Source organism: Clarias gariepinus, chromosome 14 (assembly GCF_024256425.1).
Source record: "Clarias gariepinus isolate MV-2021 ecotype Netherlands chromosome 14, CGAR_prim_01v2, whole genome shotgun sequence".
NCBI lineage: Eukaryota > Metazoa > Chordata > Actinopteri > Siluriformes > Clariidae > Clarias > Clarias gariepinus.
Window position 1 is genome coordinate 25,968,108 of NC_071113.1, and position 19,880 is coordinate 25,987,987.

A 19,880-nucleotide genomic window follows, 5' to 3' on the forward strand; every position below is an offset into this window, starting at 1 on the left:
TTGAAAGAGATGGAAACTTGCTGTTCTGGTCTGTATCCAGTCTGAGACGTGGTGCTGCGTCCCTAATGGCCACTACAACAACCCACTGCCAAATTGAGCTGTGACTAGGCTTGATCTCCAGGGTGACACACACACACACACACACACACACACACACACACACACACACACACGAGAGACATACTGTATGAATAGAGACACACAGTGAGTGGCATCAAACTCGGAAGACTCAAGAGGTTTGTCACCCAGCAATGAGCTTTCCTTGTGTGTGTGTGTGTGTGTGTGTGTGTGTGTGTGTGTGTGTAAAAAGGAGCCTCGGGCCTCAAGTACTTTCGGAAAAGTTCTGACACATACACACAAACATACACTGCCTCTGAACCGTGCTCAAAATCTAGCTGACCTCCTTCATCTTTCCAGACCTTCCAGATCTTTTTATATACAGTAAGCAACACTGTAACTCTTGATGGTTGAAAATAACCAAACTGACTGAAAGAGTGAGAACGGTGTTGCGGGGCTTAGAGGCGTCTCAGAGCCCTGTCACAACATTCTCACGTTTAGCGTCTGACACTCTTGTACTTTCCAGCTCTGTGCCAGCTCTTGTACTTTGTGTCTTCTATGCCGTTAATAGGCAAACCGTCTCACACAGAGACTTCAGAAATGTCTTCTTCACACAGAAACTCTCTTAACCATGAGGCCGCATCAACACACACCGCAGGAGAGCTAAGCACGCTAACACACAACCCATAGCATAAAACTGCAAACAAAACCAAAGACCTAGACATAACGTCTTATACAACCTCCACCCGCAACACACACACACACACACACACACACAGTACTGTATATGCATATACTTGTTAAAAGTATTTCAGGCAACATTGGGGTTCTATGATGGTTCAGTCCTACACTGCTCCACATGGATGAACATGGTTATATAAGATATTATCACACTCAATCGCAGGAGAGAGAAGGATGTGTGTGTGTGTGTGTGTGTGTATGAGAGAGAGAAATTCTAAAAATACTTAAGCTGTTCCTTCTCTGCTTGTCTGGTCCTGCGGTTTGCCTCTGAACTTGAAACCCCACGGCTCTGCACTTATCTTTAGATATATGAAACTCTCAGGAAGTCGAGCTGCATATTAAACCCCAAGACTCCTGGATTGTGCTATTTAAAGGGGAATTAGGGATTAGTGAATTATGGTAGGAATCGTGCACTTTATACTTAAGTTGTTGTTTATACAGTAATACCCAACATTGGCCTCTCCTTTCGTCGCCTTTAGGAATCCATGTTCAAGTTTACAAGCAGCAAAGTCATGGTAAAGTTCGGTAATGTCCTATACCAGGGAATTTAGGGAGCAAGTATGATACACTCACTCAAACCCCCTACCCTAGAAGTGTAAGGAACAGTGCTAGCCACTAAGCCACCATGTTGACCTAGCATATGTTATGTAAAGACATTACGTGCTTAAATCCATACTCTTTCACAGTTTTTTTTTTGTGTGTGCGTCCTTAAAAACAAAAGTCTATATATGAAGTCTGTCCAGAAACTATCCAGCCATGTTGCGTATATGAAAAATAGGCCTGGAGCCTATCCCAGGAGATTTAGAGCTCAAGGCAGGGTACACCCTGGACAAAATGCCATTTTATTGCAAGGCATACACACAGTATGGGCAATTAGACTAATCGGCATGTCTTTGGGCTATGGGAGGAAACCGGAGCACCTGGAGGAAACCCACCAAGCATGGGGAGAACATGCAAACTCCATGCACACAGACCCAAGACAGGAATCGAACTCTTGACTCTGGAGGTGTGAGGCCACAGTGATAGCTACAGCACGTGCCACCTGGTCATTTGATGTTTTGCCAAAAAACGCTTAGGCGGGCACAATGTTATGATCATGCGTGTTGCTGTACCCCCTCAATCATTTTGAAACGACCACACAGTACACATGCTCGCACAACAGCGTCTAACGCCCCATTGATTAGTACAGTGAAATTGTAATAGTTTTATGCATGTGCATTCCGATCCGCTCTCTTTGGCTAGGTTACCTCAATGTCGCGCAAACAGTTCTCGTTTTACTGTATTTACAATTGCTTGAATTTTTCTGGACACACCTCGTATGCTTATTGATTCATTCAACATTTATATATTTATAATGGTCAGGACTGCAAAATTCCTTTATACACCCTCTTCGGGACACGGGTTCCTTACAGCCATTATGCACACACACGGCATGATACTGTACATGGCATGAAATCGCGCAGCCAATCCAACAACTAGAATGTTTTTGGTTAAAGAAAAGGAAATAGAGAACCATCAGGTAACCCATATAAGGATGAGGAGGACAAGTATAGAAACCCTACACAGTGAGCAACCCAAGCTTAGGTTCGAACCCAAGACCATGGAACCATGAAGCAGTAATGCTACATGCTGTAATTTTTTAATAATTGCTGGGGTGACATTTTTTTGTGTTTGTTGGTTTTCCATGAGTTTAATTAGAGAGAAAATACGATTCCTTGAAAAAAGGAGGTTATGATGGATGTTTTTGAGCTTTTAGTGCCGGGACTTGAATCCTTGTCTCGTTTTTGTGAGCAAAAACATTAAAATTTGGTCATAATCATTAATTACCTGGATGAAATAGCTTAGTTTTAATTTTCCTAGATATGAGTGAGACTGGATATTACACTCAATGCTAAAATAATAGCAGAATAGCTTTCAGAACTCCAGAACACATGGGGATTTTACTGGAGAAGAGCAGAAAGAAATATGAATCATCCATTGTGTGGACCAGTGAAATTAAACAGAAAGCAGGACATCAAACACAAATAGTAGGTGGGACTTTTAGGCGGGGCTATTAGCGTTTGTTTGAGTAAACAGTACCAGATTTTTGCCTGCAACTAGTAATATGCATTACTTTTCAATGTAGTAACTAGTAACAATATGTCTGTAAAGCTCCTAAGTAATGCAGCAGTAACATACCTGCTACTATCATATAGAGATCACAGGTTCAAGTTAAGTTTAGTTTGTTATGAGCATGCTTACATTGCTGCCCTTAGAGCAGAAAGTGTACTGATTATACCGTAATCGTGAAACTAAAAGATAGTTACCATTTAACTAGTACAATTAGCAGTACAATCTCTGCTTTAAGGCACCACTGTCATTTTTGATTGCATAACAAGTATATGCAGTGTAAAATAAGATGAACCTGACAATAAGAACCACTCAATAGTAATGCACTCAATAGCGTTTATGAGTCACGTGACAAAAAACAAACAATTCGTACCAGAAGATACGAGAGATGAGCTGCTCATTCTGTTTATCATAATATGTCTTTAGCTAGTAATATTTTTATTACTGGAACTTATAGCAAAAATTTTTGTATGTAACCGTGTTGGGAGTCTATTTATTAAAAATGTAATATTTTATTTTATTCCAGATCAAAAGTATGAAAATAACTAAATGACTTTATTTAAAAAAAAAAAGAAAAAAGAAAACGAGATTCAAAGAACCGAGTCACTAAAATGATCCAAACCTCCCATCACTAGTTCTTAGGTAGTAAGTTTGGGACTGTTTTCTTTGGGAAATGATTCATTTTGTTAAGTCATACCTGAATGGTTTGATGTCCTGCCGAGTGCTTGATTTCATTGGTTCACATGATCAACCAATCTTATTCCTTTGCCACCCTAAACAACTTTTGAATTAGTAAAATCTTTATAAGCCAGATAAGCAGTTATTATGGAAGATATAATCTTTCTTTTTAAATCTTCTTGCGTCAGCTCTTACTGAAAAGTCAGAACTTCTTGTTACTGTTACACAAATATGAATTTCAGCTTTTCCTTCACATTTTGGGTTAAACCATTTAACAAGATAAATAAGGTATGTAGTGCCAGTATAGATAGATAGATAGATAGATAGATAGATAGATGGACATTTTATTGATCCTGAAGGAAATGTAAAACACTACTATGAAAATAAGAACATTTAGCATATTTAGGGGGACATGTGCTAGCATGTGTCTCAATAACATTAAACAGATCATAGTACAGTGGTACCTTGGCATACGAATAACCCAGCTCACGAATTTTTTTCGCCTTAAGAACTAAAATTTTGCAAGAAATTTGCCATACTGTGGGATTTTTGCATTTTGTGCAAGATTTAGTGAAGACGTAGCACCATGGGTCCTGTTAGCAAGGATGGTAGCAAGAGGAAAATGGAGCCACTTTCAGTTTACGTTTTAAAGCAGCCGGTGCCATAAGAAATCATAAATTATGATTAAGTGAGGTTTAACACCTATTTTGGCGGCACAGTAGCTTAGTGGTTAGCACTATCGCTTTGCATATCTTGAAACCGGGTTCCACAATTTCTTTCCACAGTCTAAAGAAATACATATTAGGCTAATTTCCATTTCCAAATTACCTATAATGTGTGAATGCATGTGTGAATGTTAAGCTACCACGGTCGTACAGGTGGTCACCATTGGTCTCCAGGGTCCCAAGTTAGACTACAAAGTTTCTGTAGATATGTAGATGAATGGAATGCCTATTTATTTCGTATTTTACTTTATGTATGTGCTTTCATTTCTAAATGTTTGTGGGTGGCTGGAACGGATTATCTGCTTTTTTATTATGTCTTATGGGAAATGTTCACAATACGAAATTTTCGCTTAAACAACTCGCCTCTGGAAGGGATTTAGTTCCCTTGCCGAGGTACCACTGTACTATGAACAAGAACAATTAGCATAATTAGGGGGACATGTGCTAGCATGTGTGGCAATAAGGTTGCACAGATCATAGCATTTTCCCCTTAATGTTGGCCTAAGATCTTTGGTCAGAGGTTTAGCTTTGGCTACCAGTCCAGTATCATTCCTGCTTTTAAACATTATCTAGACATTGCTAGCAACAACCACAAACTGTTGCTTCCCCTGCTAGCCGCCCTCTTCATTAGCATGATTATTTCATGGGTTTAACATGCTCTCAGACAGCACCATTTGCCGCCACTCCGTCACCTCTTCATTACAATAACAAATCTGTTAATAAAAGCTCTATCTGATCTGCAAACGCTCATAATAATTGAGACTCTGCACAGAAAAGCTAACACATCCACTCTGAGATCAATGACATGCAAATTCCTCGCTAGTATAATTTTCTGATAGTATATTTTTTGGCTTTCACAAAAACACCAAAATATTAAAATAAAACATTATTTATATTTTGCATTTTGTGTCGTTGCTTCTCTTGCAGGCCATTAAAGTAAAATAAAGTCACAGTCATGCTGTTAAGATGCCCACAAATGAACCTAGCTCACACAGAAAGGTGGATCCTAATAAAGAGGAAGTGGAGTGGACCCACACAGGAGCCGCTAACTAGCCACGCTAATGAAGAGGACAGCTTGCAGGGGAGAATGCAGGAACACATAAGCAAGATATAGGAAAGCTTTGTGAAAGCAAGGCAAAATGGTGCTAAAAATGAAACCGTAGACTAAATTTGGAAATGAAAATCAGGTATTATGAGCTATGTTCCTCTGGAAGGAGCATCCCTGTATGCAGTCTTTTTCTCAGATCATTAAGGGTAATTGAAGTCACTGTCATGTTTGCGCGGCTGGTTTAAGGTTCTGCAAACAATCACTGCACCACCAGCAGACTGCAGGTCTAACCGAGTTAGGTCTAAGTGTTTAATACTTTAAAACATATAGGATATAAACATATAGATGTATGATATATTTTAGGCAAATTAGACAATAAACCTTAGTGCTTATGAGTCGAGTCAAATCGAAAATGTCCAAAAATCTAATTGAGTTGACTGTCAGACTCTATAAATGAGACACACTATAAACGCGATGGTATCAAAATGGTACAAGACTAGTTTTGTAACACACCAGCAGATGGTAGCACAAGGCTGCACACACAGTCACAGGGACCTTCATAAGTCAGTGTGCCAAAAGACTTAATCCTGTGTACATTCTGACCATGTGCGTTACCACATTTGCTATTTCATGTACAGCAAGAACAAAGAGCAAACGTGAAATGCTGCATGAAACTGGGCAGATCTGCCACAGAGACGTTTAAGATGATTCCGCAAGTTTACGGCGATGCTGCAACGAGTCGTTCGAAGTGTTTTGAGACGCACTCACGCTTCAAGAGCGGAAGGACATCAGGAAGAGAAATCAGGAAGACCTTGAACGAGCTTAACCCCAAAAAATTTAGGAACCATTCCAAGTATTAATCAGTTAGTAATAAGCAATAAAGTAGCAATAAAGTAGTTTTTAGTAAACAGAGGCCATTTTAAAACTTTTTGATACCACCTCGAATTGTAAAATGTCAAATTCGCTTCATGGCTTCTGAGTAATTACTTAGAGGGGACAGGTAAAAAGTCTATTCGCATTAATAATCTGCTGATCTGCTGATGCCCATGTCTCATTGCTTCATCTCTGTGACTCCATCTCATTATGAGATTCAAGCAAAGTGTAATATTAAAGTATCAGTCATCTCCATATGAAATAAAGGTCCTGTGGCCACAATGGTCCAAATCATTTGATTCCTCTTTCTCTAAATTTAACATAGTGCCATGAGTTAAATAATTAAGCAATGTCTTACACAACTCGGAGCTTTCTCATTTTAGGTTAAGGCTGCATCTTTTTAACAAAAAAAAAAGAAGAAGTACTTTTAAATTCCTACCGGTACGATGGACTGTCCAAAGTAAGTTAAGATTTACTTTAAGCTACTTTAATTCCACTTTTTTTTTTGTAGTTTCTGGGGTTAAATCCCAACGGGTTTACGATGGATAGCTAATGTGCTAGAATGACTTGTTTTACACTTTAAGTGGTGATCAAGGAATAGAAAGGGTTTTGGGATTCAGCCTTATGTTAGAAGCTAGTTAGCCTAGCAGCTTGGTCAGAACTAACTGCTGTATAATCATATAAGTCACCTGAAAAGACGCTGGGAATCTTGGACAGAAAACTCTTCACTGTGCGAATGGGAATGCCGTTCTTCTCATCCTGCATTCGAGCAATAATGTCCTCCATCTGCAATGGAAAAGAAAAGGAAGATTAATGGTAAATCGTACCAAAACAGCACAGCAGAGAGGAAGAGCAATGAAAAGATGGAAGAAGAGGAGAAATAAAAAGAGTAGGGCATGGGAGAAGAGGAGAAATACAGAAGGTGGATTAAATCAGAGATCTGAGTGTTTTATAGTATCACGTCATTAACAATCAAGATAATTATACACTCCTTAATTAAGCTTCTTTTCTGTGTAATCACAGGATAACTTCTCTGTGTAATTATATGTACTCGTTCTGCACATTTATTTTGCATGGCAGGAATTGCACAGCCCACTCATCAGAGGGGAACGAGACGGAAATGTTACACAAATGTACACGGTGTCGAGGAACGAATGCATTCGAGCCTTTGTCAGGTGCTTTATTAGAAAGCTGACCTCTGTGGGATTTAAGTTACTAACACTAGGCACGGTTTCCTTGTAGCATGCCCGAGCATGACTGTTCCTCCCTATTTACATCCCCATGGGCCTGCGCTGAGTTTGTGCTGAATGTCTGTGAATTTTGGGGTTAAAAATCAGCACAATGGAATTCATGATTTTATTTATCTTTTGGATTATTTGGAGTTGATTTGTCTATTATGGATGTACCAATTATGCAATGCAGCGATTTTTAGTAAATCGTTAAAATAATTTTTATTTGAAATGTTTAAAGCATGTTTTAACATTGTAGTTTCGTGCTCGGCCATGGTTAGCAGTCAAACTGTTCCCAAGTCTGACTAAAGTCCACGTCTTGAACTAGGCCAGGTCCCAGCATGCTGAACCGGGCCAGAGCACAGCAGGAAGAGATCACACTAGTCGAACGAACTAGATGTCACTAGATGAATCAAACACCCTCGGACATAGTAAGGATCATGTAGCGTAAATACATCTTTACACTCAGGCCTAAAGAAAAAAAAAAACCCTATTCTTTCCATAATAAAAGAACCTACCTTATCATATAACTGATTTGCATATCTCAAACTATATTGAAGATACACGCAGTGACGATCTCCCCCTGTCTATCTCTTTAACAATCACACATTAGGTCCATGATGTCATTATTTATATGGGTTTTTTATTATTATTGAGGTTTGGATTAACAATCAAGCTAATACCAAAAAAAAGGAACAAAAGAATATAAACTAAATAATAAGGAGCTATTGTAACTTAATTTGTAATGGCTTTTAAATGAATAAAAGATACACACACGCACACACACAGTAACACACCTGCTGCCGTGGCTGTCCTTGCTGCTTAAAATGCTTACTTGCCATTCATGCCTCACACAAAAGAGTTGCCACGTGGACAAAAACAGTCCGCTCTGAGGTATTAAAGTCATCACTGTTTCGTGAACGTTAAAACAAGAACAATCACATACAGAGAGAGAAGGAGAACGAGAGAGAGAACTGCTACAGTACAAATATACTGGCCTTTGTGTCATCTTATTCAAGCCACAGCATTCTGGGAGACTGGACACAAGACAAATAGGTTCAATCACTGTAGGCTTTTGAGAGATTAACTTTTTCACCCCTTTATATTTAATCACACTCAGTCACTGAACACCATTCCACTGCTTCACTGCTTCAGGTAAGCTGCGCAGGGATAATTGCTTAGCCCAAACTAAGCAACCCTGAACCAAACATTGCCTTTTCACCCAGGGAACAATTTCCGACCAGTACGTTTCAATCTGTGAAGTTTTCAGGATGTCTGAAGAAAATGTTTTCATTTTTATTTTAAATATTATCATAATTCATTTTCATTCATCATCTATACCGCTTGTCCGGTCTATCCCAGGAGACTTAGGTCACGAGGCGGGGTACACCCTAAACGGGGTGCAAATCCATCGCAGGGCACACACACATACCAAATGGAGCTGTGGAAGAAAATCCCACCAAGCATGTGGAGAACATGCCGCCTCCTCGCACTCAGACCTGGGGTGGGAATCGAACCCCGATTCTGGAGGTGCCAGGCCACATTGGTAACCACTAAGCCACTATGTTACCATATTCTCATCATGTTTTATTATCATTACGAATGTTTGTAGTAGAATTTGGAACACAGTGGGTCAAACGTTAGCAGTCCTGCTTTGCACATCTAGGGTTGTGGGTTCAAATCTCGCTTCTGCTTTATGTGTGTGAAGTTTGCCTGATCTCCCTTTGCTTTGTGGGTTTCCTTGGTTTTCCTCTGTGTACCCTGATTTCTTGATTTCCAAATGTTTACCAGTGTGTGTGCCTTATATCTATACAGAAATCAGTAATCCAATAAATAAAAACCTCAATTAATCTTAAAAAAGTTCCTTGCGTAAGATCTAATTCTAAAAGAAATTTTCTTGAAATGTTGCCATTTCATGCTAAATTTATTTAAATTCATTTAAATGGTCTTTTGAGCGAGGACGCAGACAACAGGACGGCATGTGCCCTTTACTTTCCACGTCATTCTCTCAGACTAAATGGTTTCATGACGATTTAAGCATTTTTTATTTTCTGGTATTTTCTTTCAGGTGACTCAGTCTTGTGCGGTCTTATCTAATCTTTCACATTTGGATTTGTGCTATGGCACAGAGATCACATCTGCTTCTGAATGGACTCGCAGTTTAGAGTTCAACTGCTCCAACCTGCTCGATTCAGCTCGCCAAGGCAATTATCAGGCTCTTTGTGAACTGAATCAGGTGAGGCAGACCAGATAAAACACTCATTACTGTCTTCAACTTCACAAAATGGAAAAAATACAAATGTTAATTGGCTTTCAAATAGTCAACAGTGATGAGTATATTCTGTTCTGAATCTGGTTTTAATGGAACGAAAACCCATCATTTTTAGTATCATTATTAATATTTTAATTGTGAGTGTTTTTTAAAAGCTAATGTCACCACTTCTATCACTATAATGTGTCAGATTAACTGTGCCTAAAAAAAAAAAAATGGTCACATTGCAGTGACTTAGGAGAAATGTAATATATTTTATGATATTTCCATATAAGGATTTAATATAAATTTTGTTGATTTCTAATACAGTGACATTTGCTAAACTATTTATCGAAATTTAAGGGTTTACTATTCAGTGGAAGTTGCCACCATTTCTTTGTTTCATGTACAGAAAATTATTTACATTTGTTTTTATTAAGTTTATTGATTCATTGACTAACAGACAACTGCATCACTACAGAAAAAATATGTCTCAAAGATATTTTCAAATATTATTATAGTTATTGACATATCTAAGAGAATAACAACAAACGCTCTATGAATGACTTTTCTACCTGCTCTTACATGTCTGCTGTACTTGGGACAATTTTTTATATTCAGATTTTAGACTCAGTACATGTATGGGTGGGAAAAACTTATTCATGAGCATTACCAAAAAAATTACATCAGTTTTCAAGTACTTAAAAATCCAAGGCAAATCTCAGCCATTTTACTGTCACATACAATCTAGCCCATACAGTATGTACTGGTACCCTGACCACGGTTGCTACTCACAGTTTAAGTCCAGCAACAATGTGATAAAATAAAAGGAACGGTGTTTATATCCATCTTATGCCACAACCTTTTTAATATGCTATTTTATAACAGCTTTGCCATGGCAAATAACCTACATAACATTTAGTTGTGTTATGCAGTTTACTATGATTATTGTGATTTGTTTGTTTTTTTGATTATTGTGATTTTTCTGTTTTTCTGTGTTCTAATGTGTAGTGTTATGGTGTTGTGTGATGCTGCTACATGAAAGTAAATTATCTCAGGATTAATTATTTAATGTCCGTCTGTCTGTCCATCTATGTCTATCTTTAGCAGTAATTGGTAAAAATGTCCAAAGAAAAACATTATTGTTTATATGGCATTTTCTTCTAATAAATATTTATTCAACATCATAGAGCCTCCAGTGTCAGTGCTTTATAAGAGTTAATATTAGCATTATTGTTACAATTTGTAATTGTTGGCAGATTGCTGTGGTATAAGACACTGTGTGGTGCACTTTTATAAGAAAGGAATCAATTTCAGGCTGGTAAAATCAAAATTTACACACACACAATTCTGGTCCAAAATTCATGCAATTGATTTAAAGTAAATTGTATTAGAACATTCAAGAAATTACATTTTTGAAATGATTACTTTAAAGTTCTAGTAAATCACTGCCAAGGGTTTGGTTAATATTAAATTGATTAAAATAAATCTAATAAATAAATACATAAATAAATAATTCAAGACAAACAAAACTTCATAAAAAGTCAACAACAACTATAGGTGCTATTTATTCTGTATGTATATCCACTGAATGACTCATTTTTGGAAAGAAAAAAAAAGAAGAAAAATCTGCTATATATAAAAAAGTGGGGGAGCAAAAAAAAAACACTAATTAATGTTTATGCAGCAACATCCTGCACTATACTGATAAGTTTTATATATATATATATATATATATATATATATACAGCAAAACACCTCTTCACTGTAAAATGAAGCAAAATCAAGCAACGCTAACACACACAAACCCACACACACACTATTTATTGAGTAATAAACAAAATCCCTCATGCTCTTGACAGTTGAAACACAAGCGGGCTGTTTGGGTGACTCATCCTCCTCCGTGTTAGTCTGATGCAACGTTAATGGCTTTGGCATCAGGAAGATTCGCAAGTGCTTAATCGCACATCACTTACCTGCATTATAAATATTAAGCAGCCTCTTTATCTCTGTGATTAGGGCTGTAACGTTTTGTTTATCTCGTTAGCATTCCATGATACATGATTTCTGCTCCGATTAAAGGAATATTCTAATCTCTAACTACCACACTTTTAGAATTTGTCTGATTACACTAGACGTGCACCATGACATGTTTTCTTGTACGGAGAAAAAAATTCAAAGCTGATCGGTTCGACTGCATTTAGACTTCTTTTATAATTGAGTTTTGAGTAACATAATTTTCCAGTCACTTTGAAAAATGATTGTCTGTGATTATCAGCCAAATGCCACTGATGCATGTCGGAATGGTATCTGACTTGTTGTAAATCATGTCACAATTGCTAGAAGATGCCGGAGTTTCTGATATGTTACTCAGGATTTCATCACCTAGGATTAAAAGATGGATTGCAAATGCAAAGTGTGGGTAAGTGGTGGCAAAATGACTCGCTAACATGAACGGTGATGTTCCCTTTAATGCTTATATACTTTAAAGTCAGAACATTGTGGGACATTTCAACATCTTGTCATCGAGTCTCAGAGCACAGCCTCATTTCCAAAATGCGGAGAAATTAATCGGCTACACGGCTTTCTAACTAAATCTCCAGATGAAGATGGGTGGATCAGCAGATAAATAAATGGATGATTGGATAAGCAGCACAATATAAGTCTTTCTGTATAAGTATGCAAAAGACATTCTGTTTGGCTTTTATGCACTAAATATCACTTCTTCTGTGGTCTACGGTCCATTTTGCAGATTGAACCTATTCATTTTCATTCTCTATATCATTTGGTCACATGTATAGAAAGAAATCGCAAATAGCCTTTGTACAGCAGGTAACCATCGCAGGAGAAAAGAACTTATAGGTGGAATAACAAGTAGTAAGAGTGGAAAATAAATACAACACAGAATAAAGGCAGAAACTAACCAGAATAATAAAGGTTATTACTGTTATAACCTTTGTTAGATGTACTTGCCTATCCATTTGAGTTTTATAATATAAGTGTATGTCTGTACTGAATTAGTTTGATTGTACACTTCATAGCACTAATGTGTTAATTTTCAGCTGTGAAATGTACTTGATTTCTGGCATTTAGTATACACTTCATGCAGATACTGTATATGTATAAATGTTTTATTATTATATATAATATTTGTTTATAAATATATAGTTTTGCACAGTCATCACTTTACAATGTCGACTTAAGTGAATAGATAATGGATAAATGGATACCACACAACTTTTGACCATTTGATTATAAAAGTCTCCATAACAGCTCCATATAGCAGTTTTTATAACAGTTACAGTACATATATATATATATATATATATATATATATATATATACAGTTATATATATACAGTTTTATATATATATATATATATATATATATATATATATATATATATATATATTAGACATATAGCCACATAAATAGATTATGGTTGCTATAATATATGCAAGTAATAACAAGAACTAATTTGTCCCATGGCGGTTTTACAACATTTAATGTAACTATAAAATATTTTATAAATGCTGTTAAAGGTAAAGAATTTATGATGTGGCCTTATTTAGAAGGATTTTCCTATAAAAGCATTACTTGTCATATTTGATTCCTTAATTATTTTAACATGTTACCAATTACCGCTGTATAAATCTGCTAGTTATCACATGCACTTTTCTTTACCTACCTAGTACCAATGTACTGTATGTATACAGTACTGTATATATTGTACAGTGTATATACCAGACATTTGTAGTAAACATCTTTAATTTTTGAGTAATAAGTAGATACAATACTGTACATAACAGACCAGTAGAATTTCAGGGTTAAATATGTGAAACGTTATATACAGCATATACGTATATATACGTTATATACTCCTAAAAACTGCATTGTAAATTACAGAATAATACACACACCAGAAAGTTTCTATCATATGGGACATTTCAGATGTCTTCAGAACTTTCTGGCTATTTCATGATCAAATGGATTGGAATAGTACCCTTGCCATCTATTCTATCATCTATTTTATATCTCTGTTAACCTTTCTCCCCGTCTCAGAGCAGCTGTTTGACAAATGGCCTTGAGACTCACCCACTTTTAATCTAACCTTTCTGATGACTTTGCTGAAAAGTTTTCTGTATGCAGGACTCCCTGTCTCCCCTTTTCATCATCTCCCATCTCTCATCACATCTCTCATCCTATCTCCATTACATTCTCCACTCTTTTTACTCTCTCTCGCTTTCTCTTCTCACCCTGTTCCTATCTTTATCCTCACATTCCAATTCACCATACAACTCAAACGAAATTAATATTAGATCCAGGAGATCCACATAGCCTTTATGAGATTCATCGATATCTAAAATATCTGGATAAAAGGACGTCACAAACAGCCATAGCTCCTTCTTGAAGCTGAATCATTCTGTTCACCAGCACATAGTCTTGTATCAAAGCTGCTGGTTGAAGTTTTTCAGGTAGAATTTTATGTATGTTCTTACTTTAACATTGCGATCCAAAGCTCCAACATTTGTGTACGCCCAGAGTGATTTATTTAAGGAAGTTAGTGCTTGTTTTACCCTATCACTTTCCCTCAGGCTATAAAACAACAAAGTTTGCACTTGTAGCTGCAGGGTGTCCCTCTCCCAGACCATTTTTCATCCTTTGACAGCTGGCAAAAACCTCTTAGGGCCCTGCACTAATTCATCGTCCTGTCAGAAGTGTAAAAAGTGGTGGGCTTTAGAGTTTAATATGGCCGAGAACTTCCAGAAGAAAGCCACAGAGGTGTCTGGAATACTTCTACTGACTTTTACTCCTGACAAATCTAAAGTGTACTTTACTAATGATTCATTTAACTGAGGTTTATTAAATAGTTTGCTATGTGTATTTTGCTTAAAAAATTTAAAATATATGCAATTTATATACAACATTTATTTCCATCGGTATGCTTTTGGCACCCTCCCATTAGATACCTTTCCGGGAGGTTTTTGGTTTTTTTCTGATGGCAGATCCAAGACTTTTTATGAACTTAGAGAGCCTTCACACTAGATACACTTGCTTTGTACCATGCTTGTGTAAGAACTCCTCCCCTTTTCCACACTGGCCAACTTTCAAATTAGTAATATTGTTCCATACGCAGGTACTGTACATTTGCATATTTGCGCCATCATATACACTACAGTACATTGACTAAAGTATTTGGCCAAACCTCCAATGACTTTGCATACAAATTCAGTACATATGCTTTAATGTGGAGTTGGTCTATAACAGCTTTCACTCTTCTTGTCCACAAGATTTTGGAGTGTCTTTGTGGTAATTCATGCCCATTTATTCTGTAGAGGATTTATGATGTCAGGCACTGATGTTGAACCATAAGGCCTGGCTTACAATCTCCGTTCCAATTCATCCTAAAGATGCTAGATGAGGTTGAGGTTGAGGTCAGGGCTCTGTGCTTGGGCCGGTTAAGTTCTTCCACGCCAAACTCATCAAATCAAGTCTTTATAGTCCTTGCTTTGTGCACTGGGGCACGGCCATGTTGGAATAGAAAAGGGTCTCCCCAAACTGTTGCCACAAAGTTAGAAGCATAGCATTGTCCAAGCCTTAAGATTACCCTTCACTGAGGATAAGTGACCTGATTGAAACACCTGAATTCAATAATTAACAGGTTTGGCCAAATACTTTTGTCCATATATGTAGTGTGCCAGTATGCACCTAGTTGCTTGGGGACCGCAAATAACTACAAAAAAGAAAAAAAAATGTACTAAACCTCCACACTATGCCTAATATTATTGATATTGTGGTAAAAATGTCAAGAACAACTCAATTCTGTGCCATTTTACTGTACTTTATAAGCTATGGTTGTGCAGTTCAGAGGATAAGATCGTTATGAAGATATCAGAGCTTGACATCAGTGCTGATGACATCATGGTCTAAACCATGGTCCACTCCCATGCTTAGGTATGGTTGCCTATCATATTTGATTTGCTCAGTACACCACATCAAAGTCTTTAGTGTGAAAGAAGCCTTACTTCTATCAATGCCTGCCAGTCAGGAGATTCGACTTCACACACAGATGCCGATCCTTAACCACGAAACTACCACAGTCCTACAAGCAATCGACCATTCTTAGTATTAAAGAACTCGAAACGCCTGCTGAGAAACACATAGCTTTTTTTCACTAATAGAATTCACCCCTGCCCATGAAGCACAATGGATTAGTCACACTTATTCACCTTACAATAGGATGTCCTCACAACAGGCTGCATTTCGAGCTAAACCCAACTGCAGTGTTGGCCTAAAGGGAGTCTTACAATGCCCACGCTGGAGAATATCTTCCTGTTTGCTAAGCCAGTGCTTTGCAATTAGAACTTATTCTCTTTATCCTTTATTTAATCTCTAATCCTAGATCATCGCTCGTCCTTTAAATGACATATCAGGAAATCCTGTCTGAGGCATGACCTTGTAAACAAAAGAATTTGCAAGGGTAACAAAAAGCTGTTGAATATATACAATCAAACTGGATTGAAGGGGAAAAAAAAATACCCCCCAAAATTGGCTAAGTCAATCGAAAAGCATGCAAGGCACTCTTAAAAGATCCAAAATTGTAAGTTTTTTGATTGTGTCTCTTTATGTAAATGGACATGGACAGGACTTTGCCTGTAGGATACACATATAAAATATAATTATACTGTATGTCCTAGGGCTTGGACGGCTACAGCCTGTCTAACAAGCTATCATTGGTTTTATAGTCTGATCCTTGCAGAAAGCTGAGTCGTGGCTCACTGAGTCATATGTTTCTGTGAGGGTTTTACTACTGATTGGGGCCAGAGTTAGTGATGGAGCCAGACTTTATTCTTTATACTCAAAAAGTGGCTCCTATGGAAACAACAATAAGGGACAAAAAAAACTAAATATTAAAAGCCATTCACTTCTTAATAATGCCATTTGAAGACCAATTAAGTCATACAGTAGTACTGCACTACTATTACACTTGAATTTACAACCTTTTGCTTTTTCTCTTCTCATTTCTGTTGGATTAGCCCTCTTGAATCCAAAGCAGGATTATTTCAGTATTCATAGATTCGCATTTTCAAGACGCACCATGAACTATTCAGTGAACTGCAGGTCTGCTGGCAGAAATGCCTTGTTGAAGACAGAGGTCAGAGGAGCATGGCCAGGCTGTCTTGAGCTGTCAGGGAGGCTATGGTAATATCCATTCTACATAACCATGGTGAGCAGAAAAGCATCTCCGCATGCACAATGCATGGAGATCCTTCAAATGGGTGAGGAGATTGCAGTGAGACTTATGCCAAACAAATGATTCCCCATCCAGTCTGAACCAGTTCTTGCTCATTAAGTGTAGATGCATAATTTCTTTTTTAAGAAATATACAGTCATGTGGTTTATTACAAGCTATATCATAGCTTGTAATGCCATACAGTGGATAAATTCGTATTTCCAGGCATTGAAAATGATCCCATTGTTTTATTGTGGAAGACACAACACACACACTTAATGCACAACCTCCTGCCACCTGGCAGAAACTATAGGAACATGCATTCTACCACTAGCCGACTCCGCAACAATATCTTTCCTGAGGCAGTCAGATTACTCAACATCCTGCTGCCTCCCAACAGCCACCTAGCCTAGTCAAACATCTAACCCTGTATGACTTACTGTACAATGCACACCACACTTTATTGAACACTGCTACATATATATATATATATATATATATATATATATATATATATATATATATATATACCCATTGCTGCTACCTCTTTGGGAACAAACACTAGCCCTCTGCTTTTCTGTAGGAGGTCTTTAAAACTTTAGGATATCTTCAAGATAATTTTAGTAAGACGAATTTTAGAAATGAGTCCAGAAGACGTCTTGTGTGTTAATATTTTTAGGACTTTAATGAGTCCTAAAAGGACTCCTGAGGATGTCCTTAATTTATCTTTGGTTTTGACAATGTCCTGCAGCCCCCCTGGAGACTTGCAAATAGTTCACAACTCATGTTCAAAATTTTTCATTGTCCTGCTGTAAGATCTTTAACTCGGGGTGCACCACAGACACACAAAGGTAAAGGTGAAGTCTTACGGAAAATGGGTAGTTTTGGAAAATAAGCAAAAAAGGCGCTCAGCAGGCGATCGAACAGCAGTGTACAGTCTGTACGCACTCTCCTGGCTGCTGAGACAAGCTTCACACCACCCTTTTAAAGAGCAGAGCAAACCAGGGGCCCAAAGGTGATCATCACCTGCCAGCTGTGCCAGATTTAGCAGTCTTAACTGTTTCTTTAACAAAAGAAACAACAAAACATCATCATTTAAAAATGTAAAAATCGTTCAGGGTGCCTTTACGCAACTGCTGAAGTGGAGGCCACCTACCAAATGAGTTTCCAAGAGTAAGCAAGGAGCAAGCAAAAGATTTGGGAGCACGCCCGTAATGATGAGATCCATGACAGTACCCCTCCCTCAGCTCCAAGTTTTTAGTGTCTGCTGCCACTGCCTGTCTGTAATCAAGACCTCAGCCTTGCTAGCACCTCAATCCATGGTCTGTGCCAGGGCCCGCTTTCTCCACCAGTGTAAGATCTTTAATTTAGGGTACACCACAGACACACAGACACAAGGCAAGGTATTACCGTCGAGGCAGTTGCCTTTTCTCTCTCGGCGACTGAGTAGCAGTTGCTGCTTGTGCCGGGGCAGCTCGTGCAGTCCTTTGGCAGCTGTCTCTCAGCAGGTAATCAAACAGTGGAGTAAAGTTTGATGCCTTTAAGGTCCCTGGGCCGTCCTGGCAACGACCCTCTCACATGCCACTCTTCCTGTAAATATCCACACACTCTATCCTGGCTTCCGAACTCCCTTTTCAAGAGCAGAGCAACCCCAAGGTGATCATCTTCCACCAGCCTTGCCAGATTAGGGTCCTGCTGCTTCACACCTGCTGAAGTGGGGGCCGCCTACCAAATAAACTATAACTTGATTTGTAAAGGCAACAGTAAGGAAAATATATTGTGATAAAAGTTATCACAAGATCGATATTATACCATCATATCATCCAGCTCTTGGTATTTAGTTTATAGCCATAGCATTGCACACTATACACACCAAGAGATTGTGACCTTGACATTTGTGCGAGATTTGTTTTGTATATAAAAAGGCTGAATTGTCTTCCTGGATATCTTGGAGGCTGTTCTCTGGGTTGTGTAACACTGCAGCTGTTTGACTCAGCCTGCTAAAAATCCTCCTCTAAAATTAAAGACATTTATGCTAACTGACAGTTTTTCCTCTACGGATTGAGAACTTAAAGGATAGCGATGCTGACTCACTGTTACTAGTACATGTGGGTCACTGTACTTATGTAATGTAGATCTAAACCAATGCAGCAAAGAGCAATCCTGGGAAATCTGTCTCTCTCTACTACTGCTGTCCTGCAGCTGACAGTTGCTGTCACATCCTCCCTGATCGTGCTCCTTTTACCCCATTACTGTCTACCTTTGCACTGTTTGTCTACTTCTTCCCTGACTTCACAATAAGGTCAGGATCTCTATTTACTTAGCGTCTCAGAATAACTCATAGGAATCGCGCTGAAAGGTAATTTAGGACTAAAATATTCCTACCTCAGAGTAGGACATAAAAGTTATTTATGAAGCTGTTTACTCTTGCTTGCAGTGAGGAGTAAGAAAAAAGTGTGAGGTCAGTGTTTACGACGTTGAGAGTCGTAAAGTAAGGTACAAATTATAGTGAGTGTTGTAGTTTTGACAGGTTTTTGTAGCTTTCAACAGTGTAAAAACGAAAGCACCAGATGTGTCAAAACTTTATGCAAATAAACAAGTTTAAGAATAAAAACGATATACAGTATATTATACATTTCCCATTAAAAAAACATATTTTCTTGAGGCGGCATGGTCGCTTAGTGCTTAGCACTGTCAGCTTGTACGTCCAGCCTCCGGGTTCGATTCCCGGCCAGGTTCGATGCCTCGCTTGTATGTTCTCTACGTGCTTGCTGGATTTCATCTGGGTACTCCAGTTTCCGACCACAGTCCAAAGACCTGCAGATTAGACTAATTGGCGTTCCCAAAATTGCTCGTAGTGTGTGCTGTGATGTCTGGCTCCAGGAGGGTAGAGCAGAGCCTTTAAGGGGCTATAGGTTATGGGTTCCATGGATC

The 19,880-nt window shown here is 38.1% G+C and overlaps 1 protein-coding gene across 2 annotated transcripts in view; it reads right to left on the bottom strand.

The window, feature by feature from the left end:
- rgs7b (regulator of G protein signaling 7b) overlaps nucleotides 1-19,880 on the bottom strand; it is a 113,929-nt gene that overhangs the window by 46,846 nt on the left and 47,203 nt on the right. For both annotated transcript variants that reach the window (XM_053511444.1, XM_053511443.1), the window contains exon 3: nucleotides 6,921-7,017. In XM_053511444.1, coding sequence (XP_053367419.1) covers nucleotides 6,921-7,017 — 97 coding nt within the window. The remainder of the gene's footprint in view (nucleotides 1-6,920; nucleotides 7,018-19,880) is intronic.